This window comes from Anabrus simplex, chromosome 6 (assembly GCF_040414725.1).
Source record: "Anabrus simplex isolate iqAnaSimp1 chromosome 6, ASM4041472v1, whole genome shotgun sequence".
In the NCBI taxonomy this organism is placed as follows: Eukaryota; Metazoa; Arthropoda; class Insecta; order Orthoptera; family Tettigoniidae; genus Anabrus; species Anabrus simplex.
This window is the reverse complement of record NC_090270.1, coordinates 217,345,897-217,369,749: the sequence shown is the minus strand read 5'-3', so window position 1 is coordinate 217,369,749 and position 23,853 is coordinate 217,345,897. Positions and strand designations below refer to the sequence as shown.

The 23,853-nt window shown below is 36.4% G+C and overlaps 1 protein-coding gene across 1 annotated transcript in view; it reads right to left on the bottom strand.

The window, feature by feature from the left end:
- The window catches only part of Hasp (Hig-anchoring scaffold protein), a 1,448,565-nt gene that overhangs the window by 125,303 nt on the left and 1,299,409 nt on the right, over positions 1-23,853 (bottom strand). The window contains exons 14-15 of the mRNA XM_068228385.1: positions 10,334-10,546; positions 6,875-7,075 (exon numbers count right to left, since the gene is read on the bottom strand). Of these exons, the coding sequence (XP_068084486.1) occupies positions 6,875-7,075; positions 10,334-10,546 (414 nt within the window). The remainder of the gene's footprint in view (positions 1-6,874; positions 7,076-10,333; positions 10,547-23,853) is intronic.

Here is a 23,853-nt window from a genome sequence, read left to right as displayed (position 1 = left end):
TAATCACAGAAGTTTTCTGTTTACTTAAAATTAATTTATTATCCTCAAGCCAGCTCAGGATATTACTCACTAGATTGCCTGCCTTCAATTCTAACCCTTCAGAACTTTCATCAGCTACAAAGACAGTAATATCATCTGCAAACAAAGTTAATTGCACTCCTTGAATATCATCAACAATTTGGACGATATCATTAATAAATACTAAAAATAATAATGGTCCTAAAACTGACCCCTGTGGAACACCATGATCTATGTTTCTGGCACAGGAATACACATTCTTAATTACATTTTTGCTCAAATCAGTACCGGTATATGATATTTCAACAATCTGCCTTCTATCCCCTAAAAATGATTTGAACCAGTCATAGGCCATTCCCCGAACTCCATACATGTATAACTTTTCTAAAAGCAAGCTGTGGTCAATTATATCAAAAGCTTTTGTTAAGTCCAAGAAAATACCTAAACATGCACTCTTCCCATCTAGTGTGTCATATATCCGTTCAATAAAGTTAATGAATGCTGTGGTAGTTGATCTATTTTTACGAAAGCCATTCTGGCAACCAGCTAATATATTATGCTTCTCTAAGAATGATAACAGTCTATCGTACATAATTCTTTCCAGTATTTTGGAGAATACAGAGGGGAGGCAGACAGGCCTATAGTTACCAGCATCTTCTTCACTACCCTTTTTATGTATCGGAACAACTTTGGTTACCTTGAATTTGTCTGGAAATTTACCAGTGGTTAGTGACAAATTTATCAAGTAACAGAGAGGCTTGATTATGTATTGGTAACAGCATTGAATAAGGTAGTTTGAATAACCATCTAAACCAGAAGACTTCTTTTTACCCATCTGTTTTATTATCTTATCTATCTCTTGCTCAGTCACAGGAGTAAGAAACATGGATGATACATTCCTGTGAACTGTATTCAAGTTTGTTCTTGTCACTGATGTTTGAAAATTTTCCGTTAACCTCAAAACTGCTTCTATAAAATAGTTACTAAATATTTCTGCAACTTCTTCTGGATCACTGATTTCTTTCCCTGCATTTGTAAGAGTAATATTATTTTTTAATGGAACTAGAGTACCTTTCTCCCTTTTTATAATGTTCCACATACATTTAGACCTGTTTTTAGAATTTTTTAGCTCATTCTCATTATGCAATCTTTTGGCAGCCTTCAAAACTTCTTGATATATGTTCTTATACTTCTTATAATAATCCTTCAATTCAGATGAGGTGTTACTCCCTTTCACACATTTGCTTAAAAACCTTAATCGTCTACTTGAATTTCTAATTCCTGTTGTAATCCACCCATTCCTATAATTCTTTACAATTATCCTTTTGACTGGTATTGCCACTTGATAATAATAATCGAACAAACCCAAAAACTCACTGAAGGCCTCATTAGTTGAGTTATTTCTATATACACTCTCCCAAGTTTCCTTGGCCAATAACTGGTTAAAATATGAAATATTTTCCTTGTTGCACATTCTAGTTTCCCTGTAAATTACATTGTTATTTTTTAAATTATGGTTTCTTATTACCCTAAAATTTAGATGCACAATTTGAGCAGAATGATCTGAAAAACCTGTATCATAAACTTCTATTTCATAGTTCCACATTTCCTCATTCAATACGACTTGATCTACTGCTGACTTTGTATCCCCAGATATTCTAGTTGGTTGATTTACAACTGCCTTTAGACCGTACAAGGAAAACAACATTTCTAGCCTTTGCTTATCTCGCCCACCATTATTCCCTAAAAAATCTACATTGAAGTCACCCATGATTATTACATTTTTGTTATGATTCTGTAGGTCATCTAAAATAATTTCAATATTATTATAAAAAGTTTCAACATTACTAGAAGGATTTCTATAAATGCATATAAGTATTAACTTATAATCCACTAGTTCAACAAAGCTAGCCTCGAAATGCTCCTCTACATTCAGATATTCAAATTTATCCAACTGCTTACATTTGATATTATTATTCACGTATATACATGAACCTCCACACTTCATTTTCTTTCTACAAAACTTACTTGCAAGAGCATAACCTTCTAATACAAAATTTGAAATCTCATCCTCCATCAACCAATGTTCAGTTAAGCATAAAACATCATACCCTTGTAGGTTATCTGCCAACAGAACCTCCATACTTAGAATTTTATTTCTTAAAGATTGAACATTCTGGTGGAACAAATTTAGCTCTCCCTTTAGATTATAACTATTGCTACCTTTTACCATAAAAAATCCTGCTCTAGTAATACTGGTCGTTTCCTTGTCCTACTTGACGTTCTTATTTCTGGTTGTTTAGCTTGCCCTCCTTCAGTTCGTCCTGATGGTGCTCCAACATCCAACTTCTCCAGTAACTCCTCTCCTCGTTCATCCAACTGACTGCTACTGATGATCTCAATGGTTTCCTCACAAGTTTTCCCTGAGTACTCAGTGCTTTCTGGTATTGCTGTCTCTGATGATTGTGGTAGAATCACATTAATCCCTTTCAGCTGATGTTCTTCTCCTAGGCATCCTTCTTTAGTGGTAGCACTCACCTCAACTACTTCCTCAACTCTTCTTACTTTCATTACCTGCAAATGTTCTGCAACTTCCTCATCTTTATCGAACAGCAGTGGTATGGAATTGGTTGTGATAGCTGTTCCTGAAGTCTGTTGTATTTTCTTTCTTATCATATTACATAGCTGCTTTTTCCCTCTTCTGCTAAGATGCATGCCATGATTTGTGAAATATCCTCGATCCATATTGCTCATATCAATTATTTCTGTATTTCGAAAGCATTTGACAATTTTCTGTAGCCGCCTGTTTGTATCATCAACTAACTTATTTACACAAGACCATTCAATTAAATCATGTCGATGTGGAATATTACATAATATTACATTGGTGGTCTTTAATTTGCAAAGTGCTTTCTTCACCCCAGAAATCACATTTGATGCTTCATTTCTGGCAATATCATTCGTCCCTGCCATAATAACCACGTAGTCATTCTCATTAAGTGTTCCCATCTCTTCCATATCTGACTGAAGAACCTCTTTGAACAGAGCACCTGGCTTGACAAAACCTACAACTTCAGTCAAACCCCACTGTCGGCAGACCTGAAGATGGTTTTCCATGGTTTCCCATTTTCACACCAGGCAATTGCTGGGCCTGAACCTTAATTAAGGCCACAGTCTCTTCCTTCTCACTCCTAGCCCTTTCCTATCTCATCATCACCATAAGACCTATCTGTGTCGGTGTGACATAAAGCAGATTGTATGAACATCATCAACAACAACATTATCATTTCTCCTTTTTCAGCTCCAGCTGGGTTGGGGCATTGATGGTACTTCTCCACCTTACTATCTCCTTCCATCATTCTTATTCTGTAATTCTGTTTCATTCCAGGTTCCTTCTTCTTATATTGGTCTTGATTAAGTCCATCCATCTTGCTCTGGGTCTCCCTTCTGCTCTCTTTTCCTCACACTTAACCTCCATCATTTGTTTCAGTCTCCTTTCCTCCTCTGTTCTATTTACATGCCCAAATCATCTTAGTCTATTCTTTACAATTCTCTCATTTAACTTTTCTACTCCAGTTTCCTTCCTGTCATCTTAATTTCAAACTCTGTCTTTCCTATTACAGTTCATTGGAATTTCATTTCACTGGCTTTAATTTTACTCTCCTCTCTTCTCATCATTTCCCAGGTCTCAGCTGCATATGTCACTATGGGTGTATATAGTGCACCACAAAATATATGCAAAGACAAAATTCCATAACCCAATGAATGACTGTATTTGCAATGTTTCCTAAATTGTAAATGGAGACCAAAAACCCTGAATGAATACAGCAAAGTGTGAAAGTCACTAAAACTGAATACTCATTCGAGTGCTCGTTATCATTATTATCATTATTATTATTATTATTATTATTATTATTATTATTATTATTATTATTATTATTAATAATCATAGTGGTGACAACACACTTCCCTGTCTTAGCCCAGTAATATTCCTAAACCATTCTGTCCTTCCAGCCTGGGTCTGGACACAGCTAAAACAGTTCCCATACATTGCATGTAGAATTTCTATCGTTTGTTTTTCTACTTCCTTTCCTACCATTATTTCCCATACATTTTGCCTGGGTATACTATCATATGCTTTAATTATATTGAAAAATGTCATCTCTAGATCTTTGCCATACTCCCAATGTCTCATACTAAAGATGGGGTACTGTTCTTTCATCTTTCCTCTCAATCTCCTTTCTATTATCCTGTACATTATTTTTGCAACTTGTTATATGAGTGAAATTCTTTGATAGTTATTGCATACTTTTTATTCCTTCTAAATACTGGTTTTATTATTTCCTTTCCCCATTCCTCTGACGCACTTTTCTGTATCCATATACATTTTATCAGTCTACAGGGTTGGTGGAAAGTAACTACATACTGTAGGTATTAATTAATGGCTGAAGAATTTTTAATATCAGTGTAATCATAGTAAATAATTATAGTGTCTACATCATTATAAGATTTGAACCCTGTTTGAAATTATGGTTTGTTCAAGAGTGGACAAAACTTGAAATAATGACTTTTGCATGGCAAGGAAACAGGCCCACGTTAGGCCTGTAGTATCCCTTGGGAGCACCCCTGGTTTGCTTGTTGTAAGGAGTTTGATTAGGTATGTATATGAGCAGGGGCACTAGGTTTTGAAAATTAGTGGGGGTGCTCTATCTCACAGTTCAAAAAAAGGATGGGTTGGAGAGAAAGCTTCAGAAAATGTTGAAATTTAACCCTCATGAAAATACAGTTTTAGGCATTTTTGAATGAGCAATACTTGTAGGAAAACAAACTAGCATATTGCTTTATTAGGTACATTTTTAACAATAATGAATTACAAACAAAAGTCCACATAAATCCACGTAAAAAGTAAAGGACTATTTTAATCATGAAAACGTAAGAGATTTAACATTTTAAATATAGTGAATTATAAGGATGGCAGATATCTCAATACACATTGTGTCTCTAAAATCTTAAGGTAAAAAACATAATAGTCTAGTTTTCTCTTAGAATGATACAAAACTGAGTTTAAAGAAGTAAACTGCCTCAAATTTGGTGTTTAATGTTAGTAAGTTATAATAATAAAAGAGAAACTGACATTCTTAAGTCTTTAATACAAAATTTAAAATCTTTAATTCTCCCTCTTAAGAGTGTCCCTAAGAACAGTCAATCTTTTGATGAAAATGTTCGCCACAGTTTCGAGGTTCAATTTGTTTTTTATTTCTTGATTATAAACATGCATATTTGATTTTCCTTCCATCATGGTTCTATTCAGGTAAGTTTTTAATCTTCTCAAGGTGGAAAAAGAATGTACATGTAAAAACGGGGATATTTAAAGTGATCTTTAGTAACTAACTCTGGAATCAATTTTGATGAAGTTTTGGATGAATCAGATCTAATAAATAAAATGTACATATACCTCACTTATGATTGAGAATAAAGTACCGTAAACAAATTTCTCTTAGTGGGCTCCTCAGACCCTGCTGTTGGTAATGCATGGAAAAAAAATACTTTGGTATTGATAGGGTTAAGAAATATGATAAAGAAATTAAGATTCACCCTTATTCTTTCTTTTTCTTCCATTATTATTCCTTTTTTTTTTGGTTTCTTATCCCTGTGTGTTAATTCCTATTGCTTTAAGAGTTTCTATTGTGCTGTACTTGTCAATGACATCAATCTAGATAAATATCTGTATTGAATTATGGGAGTGATACTGTATTAGATTATTGAGTCAATAGCAATGTTCCTTCATCCATCTACTTTCCAAAATATCAGTTGTTTTACTGTAAAAGTAAAGTTACTTCTTTGAGTGGGATAGTGGGTCTCTAGTAATGACAATGGACACTTCCCTCCCTCTCTCTCTCTCTCTCTCTCTCTCTTTCTCTCTCTCCCCCCATGTGGTACGAGGTAAGATTTATAAAATTCTGCATGCTATGGAGACAATATAGGGTATCTCATATAAACTAAGACCGTCAAAGCAGTGTTTTTACTCTCTGATACCTAACCTGCAGTATGGGAGGTGCTTGCCTCAGTCACCAGTCTGAATCTCACCTGTTAACATGGTGAGGCAGTTATCATTGCAACACCTTATTTTCATATGTAAAAGTTCTGGTTTTATCTTAATGGTCATGTGAACGATCATAACTCTCGTGATTGGTGTGCAGAAAATCCTAACGGTGTTTATGAAGTCCCTCATTATGGTAGGAAGATTGGTGTTTGGTGTGCTGTTAATGAAAAACAAATAATTGGGCCTATTTTTTTCGAGATAACAGTAAATGCAGGGAGGCACCAAGATGATATTTTGATGCCATTCTTCCATCAATTAACAGAAGAAGAAAAATCATGTGGGTGGTTTCAACGAGATTCAACCCCTTCTCATACAGCAGAAGATCCCCTTCTTACAATCTCGGAAGTGTTTGCAGACAGAGTGATTGGTACTGGTCTATTTCCCCCTAGTTTTCCAGATCTAAAGGTGTGTGATTTTTATTTGTGTGGAATACTGAAAGAAAAAGTGTATCGAACAAATCCTCACACATTGGAGGAATTGAAAGAAAACATTACAGAACTCACTCGCGTCAGCCAGAATGAGGTTACCAGATACAATGCCATAACCCAGGAAGGACGACACTTCCAGCATCTTTTATAAGATAAAATTTCATATAAGATTGTATATGTGCAACATAAGTTCAGCTGAGACAGCTGTCAAAGCGCAGAGTGCGTTCGGTCTCAGTTTATATGCAATACCCTGTAGAGAACTTCTACCACCTTGTTTTTCAAATATTGTTCTCTGATGGAAATATCTCAATTGAATGTCACTTACGGCCCAACTTGAGAGTATGATGTCTGCATGCTGGCACGCGAGGTCGCAGATCTCCAAGATGACACTCTATAGGCTGTGCAGTAGATTTACTATAGTCACTGTCACATTGGAAATCTACTGAAGAACCATGGGCAATGGTGAGACCAGCTCGATACCCAGACAGATATTGTCCATGGACGATTGTCGGCAATTCACAGGGGACTGAAATAAGAAAAATCATACGGTATTTTAATTTATTCTGAATAAATTTTATTCTGCTTTTTCTACAAGTATAGGATGCCCTGACTGACAAAACTTTCAATAAATTTGGTTTAAGAGATGAAAAGATGATTTAAAAAGATCAAAATAAAAATGATAGAGCAGTTATAACTAAAATTAAACAGCTTAGAAGTATTCATCTAAAAGAAAAAGTGATACTGAAATTATATTAAAATTACAATAAATGACATGATATTTAATTTGCGTAGACATAAAGTACAAATTCTGCATAGTCTTTTTGGGAAAAATGACAAGTAACAAATTACAAACCAAGAGACATTGTTGCTGGCTTCTCACCAGATGGCAACAGTTTGAATACCGGCCAATGAACATGGGACTTTTGAAATGAAAATTCACATCTTTGTGATTTGGATTGCATGTAAAATTGGAGGTCTTGTGGTTATAATCATGATATCAGAAGTCATATAAAACTAAAAGAACTCCAAGAATTAGAGATGTGAATCATTATTAGATCCCTTAATGCTTAAGAGTGGAATCTCACAAGGCAGTATTATTGGACCTTTATGTTTTACTTTTGGCTTCAGCTCTGAGGCTGCTTGGATCCTCAAACAGCATCACCAGAGGTTGTGGTTACAGTGAACAAATGGAAATTTTCAAACAGAGGAGGGATTTCAAAAACTGTTTGACTTTAAGAGGCATAAATTAATTATTGTTTCTATCTTTTAGCGAGGTCAGTGCCGACTGGCTTGAAGCTCTGTCTGTATTTGGTTGAATGCAGCTGTAGATGGCAATACTATTTTGTATCAGAGTTCTTCTGTGTAGAAAAGTTCTCTTGTGAACTCATAACATAATCTTGATGGAGTAAATTTAGACAGGCATAGTAGTTTTTTTCATGTAAATTTCTTTCATATTTTCAATCTCTTGAAGATTTTTTTTGTGAGATATTCCCATATCAATTCTAGTTTGTACTGGTATGTGATTATCAGTGATATTTTTGCATGGAACAGCTTCGTTACTACTTTAACAGAGAGCTTGCTATTACTGTTGAAGCCACACTATTCTTTATATGTCTGCTACAAATAGTTCCTGATATCTATACTGTATTGTAATGCCCAAATATTTAAAGCTACTTGTGATTTGCATAGTTTTCCCTCCGTTCTCATAGCAAATTTTCTCGGTTAATGCCATTCTGCCTCCCTTGCAAATAATCATCTGTACCATCTTCTGCTGATTCCCTCCGTTCTCATAGCAAATTTTCTTGGTTAATGCCATTCTGCCTCCCTTGCGAAAAATTGTCTGTACCATCTTATGCTGATTAATTCTGAACTTATTTTCCTCTGCCCAAATATTCAGCTTGTTGAAAGCAGTCTGTAGTTTCTCAGGTATTTTCAATATGAGTACCATGTCATCTGCATACATGTACATATTTACCTTGTTACGTTCGTCCTTTACTTTGTGTATTAAGTCTGAGACCATTATATTGAACAGTATGGAGCTCAGTGTGTTACCCAGATTCAAGAAAATGATGTTACCACTTACAGTGATGTAATTATAAGCAAGAATGTTCTTGATGATGTTCATTAAAGGATTCGTATGTACTATTATGGTTCCCAACTTTTTCCAGCAGTTTCTTTCTATCCATTAGATCAACGCTTTGGTATAGTCCACAAGTATCATGTAAAGTTTTCCCTTTGGGTGTCGTCAGTTAGATATTTTTATCACGTTAATTATGAATTGTCCTCGTCTAAAGCTAAATTGCTCTTCTGGTAATGCTTGATCAACCCCTTCTATCAATCTCATTGTTAGCAACTTTGTGAAAAGTTTAAAGACATTTACCAAGTCAATCCCACAATATGAATTTAGGCAGCTGTTGTTTCCTTTATATAGGCTCTTCATCATTGAGTGTCTCAGGTTTCAGGGATGTCATTCACTTCCAGGCACTTATTTAAGAGTGATATCCATGCTTTTCTTAATATATTTTTCATGGTTTTTATAAAAATGCCATCATTTCCTGCAGCTTTCTTATTCTTCAATGCCTTTATGGAAATTTTTACTTCTTCCACAGTGAAGGCCTGGAAGAGATTTTGCTCTCCATTTACGATATTACCTCCAATGATTATAGATAGATTGTCCTTATTCAGCACTTTCCTGAAGTGTTCTTCACAATCTATGGTGATATCATAAGAAAAATGAGGCTTTCTTGGCTTTAGAACTACAAATGGAATTACTTTTGCCTCTTCTATGAGTTTCTTTCCTTCCTCATCTTTGTGTTTTCTCCTTTTTTTCTTGGGGCTGAGTTATTTAAGCTTAAAACTGCAGGAAAGAAATATAAACTTGTACAAAGTTGACATGTAGATAAGGAGCATAATAAAAGTGTTTGAAGAAGAAATTTTTATTGCTTGCCCATAGTGAAAAGAACATGTTGTTCAAAAAGATTGAACTTTGAACTTTGCAACAAAACAAAGGAGAAGCAGAGATGTTCAGGGAATCCAGGCTACCTTTATCAGGGCCTAAAAGAATCCCCAGAAAGAAGGCTCCTGGAGGGGACAGATGCTGATTTTCCTGATTAGATTCTCATTACTAGCCAGACAAGACAGAAAGACAAATCACCTTTGGAGAAGCAAACATTAGAAAGCTGGCAAAAAAGCTTTGAGTACATGAAAGGGAGGCTTTTCTTGGTTTTTGTGAGTATTTTGAAGAAGATAAACTTCTGGATGGACTACCTCCTCTCTCAAATACAGTGAGCAACAGGAAATGCAAAGGAGTGTTTTCCAAGATCAATCTGATACTTACACTATCCAGATCATCTTTATTATCGGTAATACAAATAACCTCTGCACTCATGTTTTTAAAGGTAGTTGAAACTCCTCTCAGTAGTTTCAAACCAAACAGATATGTTGATCTGTGGCTGCTGCAAGAATGACATTCTTTGGATACAAACAGTGATGAAGAGAAGAAGAGGGTACATCTGAAGATGTGAAGAAAGTGTGGTAGCTTCTGTGAGATTCAGTTTATGAAGAAGTTCAGATGAGTACTGTCACTTTTTTTTTTCCCCTTAGAAAGAAAGCACTGCTAACGCCAATAAATTTGCCGAATACAGCAGCTTTCTGTATCTTATGGTACACAGCACCTCTGAGCAGTTGATGCTAAAGGATAGCACCACTGTATTAAAACTCCCAAACTTTCAATCTATTCTATTGTAGAAATGGTAAGTAATAAAAAGAAATGTACAGTGTTTACCTGGGACACATTCTGGCAAGAGTCTCATCTCCCACTCTCCGTGCCAGCAGCGCAAGTTACTGGGCCCCTTCACATTGTAGCCATGCTCACAGGCAAATTCCACTACTTCACTGTGAGTCACTTCACTTGACTCATTCAGAAGAGTACTGGGGCGACCTTCCACAGATGACAGGCGAAAGATGCCATGGTCCGTCTTGGGAATATGACAGGGCACTGGAACAGCATTATTGCTTGAAACAAATTCAGCAACATAGCCTCTTATCTGAAACCTTATAGACAGCTTGAATATTATGCCTGAAATAATCCGGTGGAATTATATATATATATATATATATATCTCTTAATGTATAACTGCCTGGAATATCCTTTACTGCTGGTGATATTTCACGAAGTACTTTGTGAACCTGATCTCTCATACTTATTTCATATTTATTTCTTTATAGTTGTCGATGACAAAATTTTTTTTAAAACAAACTTTAACATTTCGATCATATGAAATTTATGAATAGAAAGGGAAGTTCATGGACTTGAAAATTGTCTTACCATTTTCATGCTGCATTAAAACTAAGGACCAGAAAACTTATGCTAGAACAAGTTATAGTCTTCTTTTTGTACATAGTATTTCCTTCACTTTTACATAACCAAAACACTCCTCTGCTTACTTAAAGAATAAATAATTATTGACAGCTGAGTATTTTTTATTTATTTTAAGTTTCCTCATTTGAAGCCTGCTATACGATGAAGTATATTATTTAAACAATTACCTATTTTTAAAAATTAATAACATTTGTAATATTAACAATTAATATTGACTAGGCTATAAAGATGGTTCCACAGAACATAAATAGATCCTCTTAAGAAAGCAATATCAAATGAATTGAGCAGTTCCTTGTCCAAACCCTGGCTAATCCAAAACCAGTGTAACAGTTTTGACACTGTTTTCCACACACCAATCATGAATCTAACTAGACATTTAGATTAAAATATTCCTTGCAGCTCTAGTGCCTTTTACTAATATTGCTTAAGCAGATGATGAACAGGATTTTAATGGATTTGAAGATGAACTTGGTTACCAGTTCATAACTCAAACATGATTTGTCCTGACAGAATTTCTTTAGAAAGTTATACGATTTTGGAGCAGTATTCTCATTCTTGAACTACAAGAGGTACACTGTAACTGGAATTTATAATATTATCTTGCTTAAATTTATTTTGGAAGTTAAGAATATGTCATTCCTGTTTTCAGTCTAGCTATATTTAATTTTGTGTGGCTATTTCTGGCTGGGTGCAGCCCTTGTAAGGCAGACCCTCCGATGAGGGTGGGCGGCATCTGCCATGTGTAGGTAACTGTGTGTTATTGCAGTGGAGGATTTCACTCTAGCTGAAAAAATAATGTTCAACAGTCGTACAGTAGTGAGCTTTTGATTCATAAGCACATAGATTATTAACTCTTGGTACCGTACATAATAATATTTCTATTATAAATGGTGCTTAGAAAATATACACTATTGTGTTTTCAGACAGTTTAATGTATTTGAAATTTAAATTTTATGTATGTTATTTAAAAACATTCTACAGTTACCTTAACTAATTCAAAATAATTGAATAAGAAATTAGTATGCCCTTGCTGGCGTGATGTTTTGTTTATAGTGCACTACGGTATGTCTTCTGGTATGGGCTAGAACAATTTGTTACTTTCACTGACCTGTCTCAGTCTCATCCTTGGCTTTAACAATATGAAAGTGACCGAGGTATGAGTGATGCTAGTAATACCATTCCTTACACAGCCAGTCCCTGTTATAAATGGTGTGAAAATATAGCTCATAGCGTCAGCTGGTGAATGCATTTCAGTGAGCTTGGCAGACTGATATGCAATTGCAACTTCTGGCTCGGTGAGGAAAGCAACAGAAAACTACCTCGCTTCTCATTTCCCTGGTATGCCTCTTCAGTGATGCCTGGGCTATCTATGATAGCTTTTGGTGGAGCTGTGGAGGCTCAAACCAGCTTTCGGGCTGAATACCCAACATACATACAAGAAATTAGTTGGTTGTCTACACAGAAGTAATTATTCATTCCTCTGTTATCAATAAGAATTTTTTAAATATACTAGCGAATGTACTGGTGCTTCACTACTGTATTCTACCTTGTATATGGAGTTCTATATAAGTTACTGTACACACAGTGAGTAAGATTATATTAAATTGCATGTCTCTTAGCACTATCCAAGAAATAAAACGAGGATGACCCCATACATTTTTTCTGATGTGGCACGTGGGGAAATTTGATGGTAATGGCAGGTCACATTTCCTACAGCCATTCACAATCGAGTTCGGGAGTTTCTACGATAAAGGCAGGCTCACTTGCCAAGTACCATTCACAATAGAGATGGATAGTTTTTATAATAATGACAGGTGGTGTTTCCTAATGCCAGTCACAATTGAGTTGGAGAGATTTGATTACAATCGAGAAATGCTGCGCTTTCTAAAATGTAAAGAATCGAGATATGACAATAAGGCATAATTAATGGTTATGAATTTCATGTTTTTGGTCCGTATTGAACTGAGAATAATATATAAGTAATAATAATAACAACGTAAACGTTTCCACCTTTTCAATACTAAAATATATTCACAAAATTATAAATTACACGGTACTAGTTTCGACCCATCTAGGGGTCATCATCAGCCGTATTGGAGCAAAGATCACTTTTGGTGAAATCCTGAGAAAATGTTATTTTAAAGAATAACAAGTGAAATGAGATGTTATTATGGTAATAGTTAATAATACAAGGAATATACATACTAAGAGGTTTTTAACAAAGAATAAAGTATAAATGGGGTGTTGTAAAAATTATAATCATGGAAATCAGTAAGTTCTTGTATTGAAATGACATATATAAAATTATATATGGCTTAGGAAGAGGGCTTAAGGTGGGGCTGAAGGGTGCGGGAGAAAGTGTAATTGTCTTGGAAAAGTACCTTTGATTAAATTTAGGATTGAGTTTAGGTTGGCTGCACCCTTCAGCCCCACCTTAAGCCCTCTTCCTAAGCCATATATAATTTTATATATGTCATTTCAATACAAGAACTTACTGATTTCCATGATTATAATTTTTACAACACCCCATTTATACTTTATTCTTTGTTAAAAACCTCTTAGTATGTATATTCCTTGTATTATTAACTATTACCATAATAACATCTCATTTCACTTGTTATTCTTTAAAATAACATTTTCTTAGGATTTCACCAAAAGTGATCTTTGCTCCAATACGGCTGATGATGACCCCTAGATGGGTCGAAACTAGTACCATGTAATTTATAATTTTGTGAATATATTTTAGTATTGAAAAGGTGGAAACGTTTATGTTGTTATTATTATTACTTATATATTAATAAGGCATAAGACCAAAGTTGAAGATCTCTCCAAACTGAGCACCGATTGTGTAATTGGCTCTGTGAAATGACTTACCATTTAGAAAGTGGTTACCACGAAACGGAGGACGGCAAATCATTGAAATTGCCTCCGTATATTGACATTTTCTGGGGCCTAAAAGTAATACATCTAAACAGCCTGGAACTTTCCTTCAAATGAAAAAGTGTCTAGTGACCAACGAAAATGATGTACATAAAACAAAAGTAGTTTAATATGAAGCAACATTTCACATATAGTGCACGGGTTTTACAGAAAATCAACAATGTAAGAGAAAATGGAAGAAACATGTTGTGGTTTCCCTATAAATCCCCATTCTATTGAGTGATTTTTAAATCATACGCATATCTAAACCTTCCCCTGAATGAGTATACCCTATATATGAAGTTTGGTTGAGATCTATCCAGCTGTGATGGTGGAACAGACGGACAAACAGACAAACAGACACAAAAACTAAAAACCACTGATATGGTCTTGAGTTGACCTAAATCGGACAAATATCTGAAATTTTGCAAAACAAATGAAATTACAGATAGCGGATCCCCTACAACTTTATTTATATAGATAAGCATGGCCACGTTTATAAGTGCAGACCTTCATTTCGAGATTTACTGTTTTTAAATGGTACATCATATCACAAATTAATTCCACCATCAGACGCCTCTTTTAGTGTTCTACATCGTTGGTCCTATGAAATTTTTTCGCATATCCTACATTTATGGGTTAGATTGAGTTAGAAACATTAAATAGGGTAAATTTGGGTACAGTTTTCACACATTACTTTAATTTTCGGATACTAATGTGGCAGATGGAATCATAAAATTTTGTTAACCTATGACCACTGGTCGTGTCAATGTACATACTGAATTTGATGATTCTATCTTTCCTATAAGTGTGCCAAACGATAAGATATACATGTAAACAGTACAAATCAACTTAAAATTTAGAAATGCAGCTCTATCTAACGTATTAGAGATCAAGATACGACAATATGTCATAGGACCAAAGATGTAAATCTCTTGGAATTTAAAGGTGATTGTGCTATCTATTTTGTGATACGACTTACCGTTTAGCTACCAATTACCCCAAAACAAAGGTTTGTGCCTTCACTGAAATTGCCTCCATATTTCGATACGTTCCGGGCTCAAAAAGTTATACACTTGTACAGCTTGGAATCTTTCCTCAAAAGAAACAGTGTCTAGGTTTCCGAATTAGCACTCGCATACATATGGAGTAATTAAGGAATAATGTATTACAGTTAAGGAAGTTAAAATTAACAGAAAATAGGATTATAATTGAGGACAGCTGGTTAGGACAAATATGTTTTTTTTTTTCCTAGGGGCTTTACGTCGCACCGACACAGATAGGTCTTATGGCGACGATGGGATAGGAAAGGCCTAGGAGTTGGAAGGAAGTGGCCGTGGCCTTGATTAAGGTACAGCCCCAGCATTTGCCTGGTGTGAAAATGGGAAACCACGGAAAACCATCTTCAGGGCTTTCGATAGTGGGATTCGAACCTACTATCTCCCGGATGCAAGCTCACAGCCGCGCGCCTCTACGCGCACGACCAACTCGCCCAGTAGGACAAATATGTAACTACCAAGTAGATGTATTGTAAAATGAAATGTCCCTCACTAAATTGTGATGATATGAGTTACAGCTAAAAGAAGTAACAGAGGAGAACTCTAGATGCAGTGATTTTTAGATAAGAAGATGACTTATGGTGTTATTACTTAAGCCTAGAAAGGCAAGACAGAAGCAAGAAATTAAAGTGGAAAACAGAAGTAGAAGAGGAATGCAGTCAAATTTATAGCAAATGCCAGAAAACACCTTATGGTGTGAAATCATGGGCTACACTCTGCAGTACTGTTCAAGTATTAACAGCCCCATTAGAGCTATTCGAAGACAATTGTAACCTCCAAGGGTATTCTGCAAATTTCCCGCAGAATGGCAACACGACATCTCTCTCGCCTTCTACACAAGGAACAACCGTGAGTTTACAGGAATGTTGACAAAAATGACATTATGTTACTTCCCTGCTGGTAAGCAACCAGAGATGTTGCCATGGTAACTGGTAGGTTTGTTGTCAGTCTGTCAGCCACTCAACACAGAACATGAAACCTGCAGAGTAGTAATTTTCTCCATCATTTGAAAAGCAAGCAAAATTATGCTCAAAAAAGAGTTGTTTAAAATGAAAGGACATTTCACATGAAGTCCACGGATTTTACAGAAAATCAATAGTATAAGAGAAAATGGAAGAAAACTGTTGTGGTTTCCCTATAAACCCCCATTCTATTCAGTGATTTCTAAATTGTATGCATACCTAAACCTTTCTCTGGATGAGTACACCCTATATACGAAGCTTGGTCAAAATCTATCCAGCCGTTTTGTCATGATGGTGGAACAGATGGACAAACAGACAAACAGACACGAAAGCTAAAACCCACTGATATGGTCTTGTGTTGACCTAAATTGGATAAATATCTGAAAAATTTGCAAAAGAAACAGAAACAGAAAAAGAAACAACTTTATTTATGTAGATAAGCTGAAATACATAATTGAAAGGAAAAATAAGTAAAAATAAGTCATGTATAGACATATTTTTGAATAATTACAATGACTAACCAGTGTGGAAAGAGGAAGAGACAAAAAGAAGAGAGAAGGGAATACATAAAAACACAATAGGACAAGGACAATTTCTACATTATCATTCACTATTATCTTCACATTACATCCTCATCAATTCCAGTTCTCTTTACAATTAATCCCCCCACCCTCATTTCTGCTTCCCAGCTTCATCATGAGGGTGGACTCTCCTGACAGATGCTTAGTCTTTCTAGTCTTGATATAAGAAATGTGGAATAAAATAAAACAGGAAAATTGAGACTAAAAAATGACAGTTATATTTTATCTGTCTTTTCTGTTTTCCAAAGTTGATCCAGATTTTGTCTTACCCTCCTTTTCCCTAATGAAAACTTAAGATCTGTTAAGATGACTCCCAGTTGTTGATGCTCTCACTCCTGATAAACCTGGAAAGCAGAAATAAGAAGAAATGAATATATAAGACCTGGGGTTGATGAGGAGAGAGCCCATCTATGTGAGATAGCTGTGTTTGAATATGTAGACATTGTCCTCATCCTTTTCAATACCTTATGTGATTTTCTGAGGCATATAAGGTAAATATCACCATTTGTTACTTATCTTGAATCATACACAGTTCAACAGTAATTTGGTCATTAAATTTATTTAAGATCATCCCAGGACACTTAAATTATATATTGTTGGGAACAGTGACACAGAAAAAAGGAAAAGATACCTATGTGTTAAAAACAAAAGAAGAGAAAATTTAATCTGGAAAGCAGAAATGTCAGAGGCTGAGAAGAAATGAATATAGAATAACTGAGATCACAAATTGTGAGAATATGAGAATGTTATTGTCGTCATCATCGTTGTAGTCATCATTATCCCACTGGTGTCTGGTTGGCCATTTTTGTTCTGTACTTAACATCTCTTCAATACGTACTAAATGTACGTAACACGACCTAATAGGTTGAAAGTCGGTTTCGATTACAATGCGGTCGTGAAAATTCAATATTCGTTATCGTTATCATCAAATACACATGGAGTGCCGAGTATTTCAATGCCCAGGTCAAATTCTACATACAGCAGTTCTCCCTGTGAACTGAAAGTGAAAAATTCTCCCGCCTTGGTAACTCTTACAAATGTAATGTAACAATATTACCAGGATTTTCTCCCTTATCCTCCTAATATGGAAATCCTGTAAGGTCCCTGCTGACATGAAGAATTCCACCACTGTCACCATCTTCAAGAAAGGTGATGGAAGCATCTGTGGTAACTACCATGTTATATCCCTGCTCTCCATAGTTAGTAAAATATGCCAGAATTCTGTTGAATAGTTTCCAATTCCAATGCAGGTTCCGTTCCTCAAGAGGCACTACTGATATGATCTTCTGTGCAAGACAACTCCAGGAAAAGTGCAGAGAACAACAAAAGCTTTTGCTTTTTTTTTTTGAGTTCTATGATCTGAAAAAGGCCTGTGATACAGTGCCTAAAGAAGCAATGTGAATGGTTTTAATGTGATTTGACCACTCAGAAGACTTTGTTGGATTGATACAGGCACTCTATAATAATACACTTGGACAAGTATTGTACCAAAATGAAACTTCAGAAGAATTTCCCATCACTAATGGGCTTAAGCAAGGCTGTTTCCTTGCACCAACACTATTTGCCCTGTACCTGGCACCCATGTTCTAAGAGGCGTAGTCTGAGAACTGAAGTATAGGCTTGCTGGAGGGCTATTCAATCAGGCCAGACTCCTATCACGAAGACTACTAATCTCACCCATGAACTACAATATGTGGATGACAATGCTTCTCCAGCTCATACACTTGACGAGCTGCAAAGGTCAGTTAACTGTTTCACTAGGGCATATGAACAATTTGATCTAACCATCAACATTCTAAAACAAAAGTACTCACACAGCCATCTCCTGAACTGCCTTTCCAGATTTCAGTATTTCTATCTACAGTATGCCTCTAGAACAAGTAGATCATTTCCTCTATCTAGGAAGTATTCTCTCTAGTAACTGCACAATGGAGAAGGATGTGGAGAACAGACTACGTGATGCCCATATAGCTTTCAGACAGCTTGCACATCGGATCTTCCTGAATAAAAATCAAAGAATGTATACAAAATTGATGGTGTATCAAGCAGTTGTCATCTCCATCCCTCTCTATAGATGTGAATCCTGGACTCTCTATCGCTGTGATATAAAGAAACTAGAACACTTCCATCAACAGATGCTCAGATATGGGATGACTACATTCCAAACACAACAGTTCTACAGAGGGCAAATATGTACAGTATAGAGACTACCATCATTGGTCACCAACTCAAATGGATTGGACATATCCAGTGCATGAAAGATGAGACTTCCTCAAAAAATACTGTATAGTGAAGTCAGTAAAAGCAGGAGGGGTCCCATGGTGCCCCTCTGAAGCACTATAAAGATCAGATTAAGAAGACCTGGAGGAGCACTGACATTGATCCAAGTACTTGGTATATCATTGCAGAAGACTGCAATCGATGGCACACAACTATTGCAGCTGCTGTTGCACAATTTGAATGTGAACATCATAGATAGAAAGTAGGAAAATCTTCAGAGGCATATACAAACCCAGACTCAACCTCAACTGCCAACCTCTATAAAGTGCAACCAATGCGGTTATATGTTTCATGCCAGGATAGGTCTCTTTAGCCATCAAAGGCATCTGAATCCCTGAATTCAAATATTGGATGAATCACAGGAAAGATATAAAAAACTTGGATAGAAGGATTAGCTGACAATGATGACGAATATGACAACATTGCCAAGAACTGAGCTTAACCCCTTTTTACTGTATGCTTATTTAGTTCCAGGGGAATTTTGGTTCAAGTTCACAAACCGGTTTAAATATATTATCACTGTAATGGGACAGACCATCCCAAACCATAAACTCTTGATGCTCTAATGTAGTAAATGTTCTTATTAAAAAAAGAAACAATGACTGAGCTCGATAGCTGCAGTCGCTTAAGTGCGGCCAGTATCCAGTAATCGGGAGATATTGGGTTCGAGCCCCACTGTCGGCAGCCCTGAAGATGGTTTTCTGTGGTTTCCCATTTTCACACCAGGCAAATGCCGGGGCTGTACCTTAATTAAGGCCACGACCGCTTCCTTCCAATTCCTAGGTCTTTCCTATCCCATCGTCGCCGTAAGACAGATCTGTGTCGGTGCGACGTAAAGAAAAAAAAAACAAAAAAAACAATGAATCTATCAATTTTTGGTTATCATACTGCACTTTACAGGTCCGACTCGTTGGCTGAATGGTCAGCGTACTGGCCTTCGGTTCAGAGGGTCCCGGGTTCGATTCCCGGCCGGGTCGGGGATTTTAATCGCTTCTGATTAATTCTTCTGGCTCGGGGACTGGGTATATATGTCCGTCCCAACACTCTCCTCATCATATTCAGACAACATACTACACTACCAACCACCACAGAAACACGCAATAGTGCTTACATCCCTCCATAGAGGGTTGGCGTCAGGAAGGGCATCCGGCCGTAAAACAGGGCCAAATCCACATGTGCGACTCAGTTCGCACCCGCGACCCCACAGGTGTGGGAAAAGCGGCAGGAAAAGAAGAAGAAGAAGATATTGCACTTTACAGATGAGCAAGAAATCATGTTGACTGGGCTCCACAGAATTGGTGTAAGGTGCTCTTTACCAACATAGGCTGAATATATCTGAACCCAGATGATCATAGACAACTTGTTTTGAGAGAACCATGAAGTACCGAATGTCTCCCTATGTCCAATGTGTGCAATGAGGTAGTGGTTACTGATGCTCTGTGGTGACAACACATGAGGCCATCGGAAACCTCTTGGGGTTTGAACAACCCCGCTACATGCTGTTCAAAGTAGAAGGACGAAATTCCCCATCCAATGGTGGGACCGTACCATCAGCATTGCAGTGAAGACTTCGTCCTAATGATTGATAGCTTACATGTCCATCGTGCAATTGTGGTAAACATCTTCCTTTGTCATGCTGGTATTACATAAATGGATAAGCCTGTCTGTACCCCAGACATGAATCCTCATTGAACGAATCTGGGATAAGTTGAAACAAGCTATTTATGGACTTCTTGACTGACATGTAATTTACACGATGACTTGCACAGAATTGCCAGTGATGAACGAGACAGATTGAAACAAGTATGGACTGATAACCTTGTGGGTGGTTTGCCAAGAAGGATTCATGCATGTGTCCAAACAAGATAATATGCTCCTTAATATTAATTGTGAAGATTGATGTGGAAAACTCCAATTGAGAAATCAACAATGTGACCTTGTACAGAAATGTTTTCAGTTTTGGTTTGTAAATCAAGAGTTAGTAAAATCAAGAATTAGTACAAAGATCAGTTTCATTTTATAACACTGAGTGAGTTGGCTACACAGTTTGGGTCACATTGTTGTGAGCTTGCATTTGGAAAATGTTGGGTTCAAATCCCCCTGTCAGCCACCCTGAATATGGTTTTCTGTGGTTTCCCATTTTCACACCAGGTAAATACTTTGGCTGAACTTTAATTAAGGCTACAGCTGTTACCCTCCAAATCCATCCTAACCTTTTCTGTGTTAGTGTGATGTAAGCCATTTACAAGAAGGAAAGGAAAGCCTTTTTAGCAGCAACCTCTGTTAACTCATTCTAATGTATAGTATCTAGAATTGATTTTTCCTTTTCTAACTCTAGGAGCCTGGTGTTGATAAATTGTCATCTTCCCTTCAATTATCTTAGTATACCAAATTTATACTTGAAGCTTGGAGAAAAGTGGAATATGCAGCTGTATTTAATGACATGGATTCTGTTCTTAAAAACTGCAATAATAATTTTATAACTATTTATTTATTTATTTAATTATTTATCTATTTAATTTTATAATTTATTTATTTGTTTATTTGCTTAAATAATTAATTAATTAATTAATTTAATGAATGATGAACATAACATCTCTCGTCCAGTTACAATGTTCACAATATACAATTAAGGTGACACTCCGGAGATAAAAATCTACATTTTGGTCATTTTGGTGAAATTTTTATGACTGAAATTGAAAGCATTGAGTTTCTTTTTTCTTGTCATGAATTTATTCTGCTGAATTCAAACAATTTATCACTGTAATAATGCTTTGTTTGCCAATTGTAATTTTACATTTAAATCCCATTTTTCTCCCAGAACATAAAAATTACACAAACTTTAGTACGATATATCTCCTTATATAAATTATGTACAGAAAAATTGATATGTAGTGCTTTTAAAAGAGGCATTACCTACTTAATTATGAATTTACATTAACATGTTAATTAATTTTCATGAAGAAAATGGAATCAAGAATTTAAAAAAAAATATTTTGGAAAAACTATTAATTGTATATGAAAGAAATGTTCATGATATCTCTGCTTTTATGTAGGTGACATTCCCACAAAGTTTTGTGAAAATCCATGCATTACGTAAAAATATCTTCTTATCTCTGGAGTGTTGGATTAATAATTACACTACTGTTTGGCATGAGAAATGATTTCTTAATTGTTGTATCCCACAATTATTACCCCTTCAGTCAATATACAACATATAAATAAATGCTGTTACTAGTAGAAATGAGGAATGAGTCAGAACTCATACCCAACATTTTTGTTTGGCAGTGAAATTCCTAGCAAGTAGGCAGAACTGCATGATGCTTTTGGACCTCTGATGCATAAAAGCATTCAATATCATTCACACAAGTTGTACAAATTCCTACTTCTACATAATGAGGAAAAGTGGAATGGTCCATCATTTGGGATATTCCCTTCTCTAGCAAAACTCTCTTCAATTCAAAAGTCATATATCTACCGTAAATCAAAGAAAATCTGGAAGTGGTTGCAACAGTACATTATAAGGAAAACCTAAAACACTCTCAATTGGAAATTGCACAAGTCTAGGTACGGTAGTTTTAAGACTTGTGCAGTTGTATAGACTGTATGACTACTTGTCCTTTTTGCTGGCACCAAGATATTTTCTTCATTGGCAGACTGAGTTTGCTATGCCATATATTGGCCTAGGTAATTTAGTTTTTAAGACTTGTGTGACCACAGGTTCAGTACCAGCAAGTAATGTAGCCTTACAACAGCTGATTGTATAGCCTATTGTATACTTCTTGTCATAAGTTGATTAGGTTACACATTGTCATATGTAGGCTGAGGAACTTTAAGACTTGTGTGGTTGTAAATATTACCTGTACCATATTTATTGTATGGATTCGTGGTGTGGACATATCCTAGTTCATAAACCATGGGCAATGGTTGAGTGGCCTAGCAAGTGATCGTGAGAGTTGGGAAACCAGTTGTTATGGAAGAGGAGTGGGCATCTCGGACATATTTTAAGTAGTGGCCCTCTTTGTGCTCAGGTGGCTTGGACTATAAAATCTACCGGTGGTCCCATAACCCGTTAGAGGGAAGCATTGTCATTCACTGGGACTATGTATAAGTAAGGTTAGAGCACCCTTCTTTGCATAATTTTACCTAGGATAATGAAAGTGAAGTCCATCTGCAGACGGTTAAGGGTGGAATATCTCTAGAACGAGGAAATTAGACAGGAGTATAAGGATAAGATTAGTGAAAACTTCCAGGGATTAGACAGTCAGCAGGTTCAGGATAAAGAAAGAAGATGGGTGGCATACAGGTATGTAATGGTAGAAACAGCAAGGGTTTGTATAGGAACAACTATATGCAAAAACAGACAGGTCCAGTGCAGGAGGTTATTCAGAACAAGGAGATAAAGACTAAGTTAGGAGGAATGAACTTGATGTATGACCTGCTTTCAGTTGTGGGGTCATAAAAGACTAATGGATGAGTGGCGGTGGTGGTTGTTATAGTTTTAAGAGGGAGTACAACTAGGCAACCATCCTCTATCAACATTAATCAGAGAGAAAAAATGGAAGGGATCCAACACTTCGAAAAATGAGGATACCTGTCAAAGAAAGAAAAGGGCCACAAAGGGCGGGAAAATTAAAGATTCCCTAGGCCTCCATATGTAATACCATCAAAGTTGGAAAAGAACAAGAGTTGACCAATGGAGGTCAGATAGGATAGACAGTGAGGAGCCTGGCACAAGTAAGTGGAAGCAATGCTAGGACTCAGCTAAGGGCCTTGTGGTTGCCAACCCATGGTCACACTCAGAGCCCCTTTCAGTTTCCCCTTACAACAGACAGGGGATATCGTGGGTGTTGTTCTATTGCCCCCACCCACAAGAGGAACTAACTTAATGGATGAGGATGATTCCTAGGAGAATAATGGACTTGGTCATGGAGGGTAAGAGAGGTAGTGTGAGACCAAGACAATGATGATCCAACAGAGTTTTCAGGAATTTAAAGGTCAGATCACCCTGTGGAGTGACGGGGTGGGGGTAGAATAACACCCACAGTATCTCTTGCCTTTTGTAAGAGGCGACTAAAAGCGGCCCTAGGGTCTCCGAACTTGGGAGCATGGATTGGCGACGA